This window comes from Nicotiana sylvestris, chromosome 6 (assembly GCF_000393655.2).
Source record: "Nicotiana sylvestris chromosome 6, ASM39365v2, whole genome shotgun sequence".
Taxonomy (NCBI): domain Eukaryota; kingdom Viridiplantae; phylum Streptophyta; class Magnoliopsida; order Solanales; family Solanaceae; genus Nicotiana; species Nicotiana sylvestris.
Window position 1 is genome coordinate 55,463,044 of NC_091062.1, and position 8,580 is coordinate 55,471,623.

Sequence of the window (8,580 nt, forward strand, 5' to 3'; positions counted from 1 at the left end):
GACCTACTACTAGTAGGATTTTTCCCAACACTTCAATAAATCACTGAGCTAAAAGCAGTATTTACAAAACTCTGTGTAAACCTCAGGATTACCGCTAACCTTTTGTTGCAACAAGCCTCTAGCTGTTGCGACAACTTCAAGTTAACTCTAATTTGAATACAACACTTAGAGTACCTAGTACAATTGCTTCTAAATAAAGCTGAAAGGTACAACTCAAAAGCCTTACTACAATGAAACTAGAATAAAAGACAGACACTTGGAACTGGTTCTTCTATCTGGTTCATGTAGCTTCAGGTTTGCACACTTGAATCACACAGGAATTGCTTCCAAAATGCCTTGCTATTTTGCTCTCAACTCACGTTTAACTTCAGCGTTTGTGCGTGCCTGTAAAATGAGAACATCCTGAAATATATTGAATTAGTAGAATAGGAAATAACTAGAGTTCTAATGCTATACTCTTCCTTGGTGGAAGAGTTCTAGTTATCTTCAACTTCTAACTCTTCCCTTATCTAGAATAGAGTTTTCTTCGAGTAAGGAGACTTTCTCCTTATCACTTATGCTACCTTTTCGTTCAGGAGATATCATATATAACCACTTAACCTTATCTCCTTCACATGCATGCCTTGTGCTCGAATCTGCCCGTGTCTGTATACGCTGTGTATCAACCTGGTTCATGTTTGAGTTCCTTTATCAATAATCAAAACAAACTTCACTTAGGCCAACAATAAGAATTATATATTTTCTATATTAAATTTCACTTTAAACTTTTTGGTGCAAGCTTATGCCTTGATTTTATAGCCACAAAAATGCCAATATCATATTTTAAATCACTTATCTTAAAATCTTTCTTTTTCAATTAAATTTGTATCTTGTCAAACACTTTCACTTAAAAATAGGATGAAGGGTGTAAGAACTTATGTTTTACATCTCTGAGTCCCTTTCGTAAGCAGTTGACAACATTATGGGTTAGAACACATTGTAAGATGATAGCATACATTTCTTTTATTATAAAACATGCTAAATGTCAACCAACCTGACCATGGATCAAGTGATCACCAACGTATATTAAAAATATGATTCCATGCATGAGACATGATCAAAGGAATATTATGGCAATTCCCTTTTCCCTCTTTTGGGCGGAGGAGTGGGTATTTTCTTTTGGTCACCTATAGTTTGAGATGTATAAAGAAAGAAAAAGGAGAGCAATTGAGTAGAAAGCAAGCAAAATAAAAGTCGAACTTTGGGGGTCTTTTTTGGGATGTCAAGGCAAGCATCTATGCCTTATTAGTTTTGGCAATTATATTGGCGTATACACATACCCTGACACGCACAACTACAAGCTACTTATAAACTACAAATATTTGAAGAAACATTACATTGGAGTTATGATCGCTTTACACTTTTTTTCCTATCGTGTTTGCAGTTCTTCGATCACACATCTATCCTAGGCAATCAAAGAATCTAATCTTCCAGATATGAGGTATTATATAGCTCCACTACTAAATAACTAATAAGTGAAACCAGCTCAATATTAGCTCAAGAGTCATTACCAGCTATACTTCTCTTTAAATCTTTGAAATATCTATTTTGGAGAGACAGATAAGACATCCCGACATTCGTACGTTTTGATATCACCAATAATAGAGGAGGGGATCATGAAAACTCCATCTCATCATCACTCAATGCTATACATTTTAAGCCTTCTTCTGTGTTTTGCAGCTTTCTTCATTGTAAATACTGGTATGCACATTCCACTCATTACCTACAAAATCCTTTATGATATTGTAATGGCCTTAGGTATCTGCTTTCTTCAAAACCAGGTTATCTTGTCACCTTATTTCAGTAACTTTCAACTTCAAAATGAAGGAGCTCATTTCCTGGTAAAAGCTTAACAACGCCATATTCTCGCATTTCTAAAGAAGCATATATTTTTGCTTTTGCCTAATGTTTGTATAGTGGGGAAAAAATTGTCCACATTTGGTCTGTACAAAAATCTAATGAATACAAGATGAGTGTCGTTTGATTGCACTTTATCATGCATTTAACCGTACTGTATACGAATTTTTATTATATATAATAATAGTGCAATATTTAAACACAATTAATGAACTATAATCTGTCATAACAAGTTAGGTATCTCTCTTTTACCTGACTACCAATTAATGTTTTTCTTTTAATCAACTTATAAATAACCTGATTGTGTAAATATTTTTTACATCATTATAAATTTAAAATTATATTATTATTCTCATGTCAATTTTAATAGTTGACATTGCAAATTAATGTGATTTGGTGCAGGCGGCATGTTTTGATAAACGTCCTCCATATCTATGATACTAGAAATATACACGATAGGGACAAGTAGTAATTCTAACGTTATTAGGTTACTAGCCTATTACTAGAAGTACGTACTTACTGGTATTATTTGTATTTGTGTGAATGCAGATGCTAGAAAATTAAATGGAAAGGATAACGGCCGGCTACTAGTGTCGAAAAGTTCAGTGGACATTATTGAATCATCAGAAATCAATGGCTTGAGGCGATTTGACGTGTATTTACCTTCAGAGGATTCGTCCAATTCAGGACCTTATGGTGTCAGTTCTCCCTTCAATTTGCCACCTTATGATTCTCTTCCTCCAGTTCCAAATACCCCTCCTTTCTGTCTCAATCCACCTTCACCTTTCACTCTTCAACCTCCACCCAGTGGCAGTTCTAGTAGTGGAGGAGGCCCAATTGTGAATCTACCTCCAACCCCATCATCCACTATCATCCCTACCCCACCCCAACAATATCTTCCTCCTATAATCATTCCCAACCCACCCCAATATTATGAACCTAGTCCTCCCACAACAACTGTTCCAAGCCCAACAGGACCCTTTTTTAGCCCACCTTATTATTACGAGCCCAGTCCACCAAGTTATTATGATCCAATTAGCCCACCCACTGGGCTTTTTCTTCCACCAGTGATTTATCCACCTCCGGCGGTGCCTCCACCACCGCACATAGCGCCGGCCACGGCTCTATGGTGTGTGGCAAAGCCGTCAGTGCCAGACCCAATCATTCAAGAAGCCATGAATTATGCATGTTCATCTGGAGCAGACTGTGACCAGATTAATCCCAGTGGATCATGCTTTCAGCCCAATACTTTATTTGCACACGCCTCTTATGCCTTCAATAGTTACTGGCAGAGAACTAAGGTGGCTGGTGGCACTTGTGAATTTGGTGGCACGGCCATGCTTGTCACCGTCGATCCTAGTGAGTTCCTACGAAATTATTGCAACATTAAAGCAATTGAATTTTACTCACTATAACAGCAAAGTCATAATAAAACTGTTCTTTTGTCATACAACCATTTTGCCTGACTCCTAATGGTTTTCATTTTTTCTTCCTTGAACAGGTTATGATGGATGCCAATTCAACTATAACTGAATGGATGATTTGATTTTTTGTTGTTTCATACTACGAGGAATAGTTCAAGAAAAGGAGATCACACCCACCAGAAATTTTTTAACTTTGAACACGATATTTAGGTGGATGCATGCCAGAGTGTGGACTACGCACTCCAACTCTCTTCCGTCTAGGATTAGAAACAACACGTCTTTCCTCGACGAATACCTCTCTCTTCTTATAGTAATTTGATTGAAAATGGAAATGTAATTGCAAATATCATTAATGGGATTTAACATTATCTTGAATTTTGTAATAGTACTACTAATTAATTAAAAATATAGCATCTTCTGTTTAATAACTTACGCACTTGCGTCCTATCAAAAGTTAACATAATATTTCCAGACCAAAGAAAGAAATGTAACATCAATGTTATAGTCGTTCATTGCGAATTTTATTTTGTTTCTCTAGCACGTGCTTGGATATCTTTTATTTCTTCCTCTGTTTCTTTATAGCATGCACGTCCGCGATGAATTCAGTGCTATAGCCTTTAACTTTATGCACGTCCCCTTTTCTTTTTCTCTGCTTGTCTCGTACTTAGCCTTGAACTAAGCGCACATGCGGTACTTGGCAATTCGCTCACGTTCTTGCACAACTTACTTACGATCTTACTATGCAAAGTCAGCCTAAATACTATATTCAAGATTGCTAAGGGTGTTAGATAAGAAAGATAACAGAATTTTCCCGAAGAAGATTTTTGCATCGTAGAGAACTTATTGTTTTACTTGGTGATTTATAAATGAATTGCCAACTTTATATACTAATCTCCAAGGGGCTGGCGTGTAAATATTAATTGTTGTACAATTCCTAATATTTACAAGATAAGGGTTTTCTCTAGATTTCTCTACAAGGATAGAAGATTCTAAGGACTTTCCTAGCAAATCCATAAGGATCTAGGGTCTTCCAAGGAAAATGTCCATATATCTCTAGAATCTTCCCACAAGTGCTAGCCTTCTTCCTATGTAAGCTTACACACGACATTAAGATATGCCAAATGGCGCCTATGTGGCATAATGATATGGCATGTCATCACACTCTCCCCCACCTAATGTTGCGACGATCGCGGCGCAAGGTTGCTGCATAAACTCTCAGATATTATATTTGAATTGCCACAAGTCTTCATACCGTCCCACATGACCTCCTCCTATGATTTTCCCTTCTAATGGACGAGGAATATAGCGGTTGCTTTTTGCCTTTGTCTTCACCTAGTGTGTTAATCAATGATAGACTCAATCTCTTGATCATGCTAGGCAGTGATAGTAATAAGCGCTTGAATTGATTGCCCCCTACTCATATCATCTTTCTCTTCATGATATGGCTTAAGCATGCTGGCATGGAAGACAAGATAGATCTTGAGATATGGTGGAATGACAAGCTTGTATGAGATCTTGTGCACCTTGGCTATGATCTTAAATGGTCCCTCAAACTTGCGAATCAAATTCTAATGCATGTCCCATAGCTCCTTGAACAGTCTCGGGGTAAATTTTACCATGACCATGTCCCCGACTCTATAGACCATGGGACGTCGCTTGCCGTCAGCAAACTTCTACATAGTTTTAGTTGCCTTGGCCAAGTAGGACTTAGCAATGTCAACTTGGTCCTCCAATCATTAGGCCATATGGTAAGCCCTTAAACTCTTTCCCTCGAATATGGCTGGTAATGAAGGTGGAGTTTGTGGTTGTTGGCTCCTGGCTATCTCAAATGGTGTCCGCCCCGTGAAATCACTTAGTTGGAAGTTATAAGAAAATTGGGCGATGTCCAAAAGCCTTACACAATCTTTTGTATGTGCACTCACATAATGCCTCAAGTAACACTCCATTAAAGCATTGACTCGTTCCGTCAGTCCATTTGTGTGAGGGTGAAAACTAGTGGAAAAGCGCAACTCCATACCAAGTATGTCGAACAACTCCCCCCTAAAAGTTTCCAGTAAAATGGTTTCAATCACTGATGATACGACTTGGTAAGCCCCAATGCCTTACCATGTTCTTAAAAAATAGTTTGGCAACTTCCTTGGCTATGCAACCTGGTGAGTTAAGCATGAAAGTGACATAATTAAAAAATATATCCATGACCACTATGATAGTACCATAGCCGTCAGACTTTGGTAGATAAGTGATTAAGTCCACAGTCATATTCTCCCATGAATGCTCTGTAACTGGTAGTAGCTCCAAAAGTCCTCTATGTTGTTACTGCTCGACCTTGTGCTGTTGGCACATAAGACAAGTATGCACATAACACTCTATGTTATCTTGCATGCGCGACCAATAGTAGACTAACTCAACTAAGGTTAGTGCGACGTGGTACTGGATGACCAACCTACATTGTGTCATGTCTCTCCCTTATGATCTACGTCTTGTGTCTCCAAACTTTGGCACGTAAACTCGCTGATCCATAGTAAGAAATAGCCCACCTTCAACCCAAAAACGTCTCGTTTTTCCATGGGTGGCTAACCCCATATGCTTCTTGGCTTCTGGATCATACTGCATGCCTTTTTTATATCATTGACAATTTGCTGAAGTGATGGTAGCAAGCTCCACTTTCCGACTCAAGGAATTGTCTAACATGTTACCTTTGCCCCGATTATACTTTAACACATAATCAAACTCGTCCAAGAAATCCTACCACCTAACCTACTTTGGTGTGAGTTTCTTATGTGGCTGAAAGTAGCTAGTGACCATATTGTCGATCTTGACCATGAAACTCGACCCAAGCAAATAATGTCTCCATGTACCAAGGCAATGGACAATGAAGTCATCTCTTTCTCTTGTATAGTGTAACCTGATCCATCTTTTTCAACTTCTGGCTCTTGAACACTATGGATGCTTATCTTGCATCAGGACACCCCAATGGCAAAGTCTGCTAAGGCAACTATATGCAATTCAAACGTCTTGGCAAAGTCATGTGATGCCAAGACTAGCTCCTCCGTTACAGCTGCCTTAATGACTTCAAATGCCCTTTGACAATGATCCATCCTAACCCATGCTTGTTCTTCTTTAGCAACTCAGTAGTGTGGCCTTGGATGAGTATCCATTGATGAACCGATGATACTAGTTAACAAGACCAAGGAAGTATCTCAATTCGGTTACCTTGGTTGGTGCTTCCCTCTACTGGATAGCACGTACCTTAGCCTCGTCCATGCGTAGCTCACCACTGCTAATGACATGGCCCAAGAACTGAACCTTTGATTGCGCAAACTTACACTTCTGCCTCTTGATTTATAGCTCATTCTCCTTCAAGACTTGAAAACCTTTCTTTAGTGTTCCATGTGATCCTCCAAGGTATTGGTGTCGCACCTTCTTTTTACCGCGCCCGCGGGGCGCGTGGGGAGTTTTCTCCAATTGAAAGACAGTCGAAACGGAATTTATTTAATTATTTCAGAGTCGCCACCTGGGAATTTTAAGGCGTCCCAAGTCACCGATTTTAATCCCTGAATCGAGGAGAATATGACTCTGTTTATTATTCTGCGAACCAGAAATCCCGAGTAAGGAATTCTGTTAATCCGGAAGAAGGTGTTAGGCATTTCCGAATTCCGTAGTTCTAGCACGGTCGCTCAACTGTTTTTATTATTGGCTTAATTATCATGATTTTTACTAAATACGTTTTATTGTATGATTTTACTACCGCTTTTACTTATTGTTTACAATTATATAAACGAATTACGCTTACGTATATTCGTATTGTATACCTTTTATAATTACAGGGATCGTGTCACGCATACGTGTACACAATAAAATTGTCCATGTTATAGTTTTTATTAAAAAAAATCATATGTTCAAAATTTAAATTAAAATCAGGAACATCATCACCCTTGTATTTAGACAATGAACTGCACATCTTGGGTTATATGAAATTACTTTAACATCCTTGAAAAAATCCTTTTCTTAAATATTCGCTCGAAATTGCGCGTACGCATAATCCGAATTTGCTTTTATCCATATAATCAGGTTACGCGAACGTATCCCTAATTACACCAAATATTCTTAATGGTATTATGGGTTTTCCACGAATTGTTTATTATATCTACACATTTTATATGAAATTCCTGAGAAATTCACATTTAAGGGATGCCTTTAAATTCTTTTAAATGAATTCACAATTTATTAAATGTTGCCCGTCGATTATAATTTCCGAGTATAAATTATATTCATCCCGCTATTCAAATTCAAAGAAAAGAATAAAAATATGATTTTTAACAAATACAACATATATATATGCCAAAGAATGAATTGTATATGAAACTAACAAAATGATTTATGAAGGGAAGAAATATTTTTTAAACAATTTTTTATTAATTATTTAGTGCAAATTCTATCTCTAATTACCATTGATATAAAGTGTTGCAATTTGTGCTTGTACATCTCATCTTATTCTCATATATTTGCTTTTAATCTAACAGGCCTAATTATTTTGTTAATTCTGCTTATGGTTAAATGTAAGATATATATATAATCAAACCGATTGGATTCTCAATTTATGTGAACCCTTGTTACTAACTTTCACATTATAACAATCCTAGGCCATTTGTTATTTTAAGAAAGAGAACAAATCTACCTAATTGACTTAATAAAGTGATATTGCATACAACATTATTCGCCATATTTGACGTTTGCAAACATAGCGGAGGATACTAATGCAACTTCCGACTATTGATGTTAACCATAATCATTATTACGTCATATATGAATAAAATGCAACCAATCATCATCTAGCCTTAATCCACAACCAAACAATCGAAATACACTAACCACGCATTCCCAGAATACTTTATACCTGTCTAACAATGTCGTAAGACTTAATTAATAGCCAACTTCATGCCATATTCCCTATCTTAACAATTCAACCATAACTATACTTTAATGAAATTCTGGAATAGGTAATGTTATTACAACACTTATATGAATTTCAAAAGAGAATGATCAACTGATAATTAACATGTCAAGCATACTTCTATATGAAACAACATGAAACAAAACTGAAATTTATAATAACAAACTTAGATAAATGGAAAAATAGAACTGCAATTCAAGCTTCATTGATTTGTCATGCTGAATCTCTTTCCAACATAGAATTTAAAAGATAAGTACCTGGAAATGAAGGTATAAGAAGTAAGTTTCAGCAGTTGCAGCAGTAACA

The 8,580-nt window shown here is 36.9% G+C and overlaps 1 protein-coding gene across 2 annotated transcripts; it reads left to right on the top strand.

Moving 5' to 3' along the window:
* The first annotated feature begins 1,339 nt into the window (after positions 1-1,339).
* LOC104219439 (leucine-rich repeat extensin-like protein 1) lies at positions 1,340-3,748 on the top strand. Of its 2 annotated transcripts, XM_009770129.2 has the most exons (4): positions 1,340-1,480; positions 1,600-1,740; positions 2,446-3,255; positions 3,398-3,748. In XM_009770129.2, the coding sequence occupies exons 2-4, from the start codon at positions 1,656-1,658 to the stop codon at positions 3,427-3,429; spliced, it is 927 nt and encodes a 308-aa protein (XP_009768431.1). In that variant the 5' UTR covers positions 1,340-1,480; positions 1,600-1,655; the 3' UTR covers positions 3,430-3,748. The 2 variants fall into 2 exon arrangements, with proteins under 2 accessions (XP_009768431.1, XP_009768429.1); XM_009770127.2 differs by having other exon boundaries at positions 1,340-1,740.
* Positions 3,749-8,580: the final 4,832 nt, after the last annotated feature.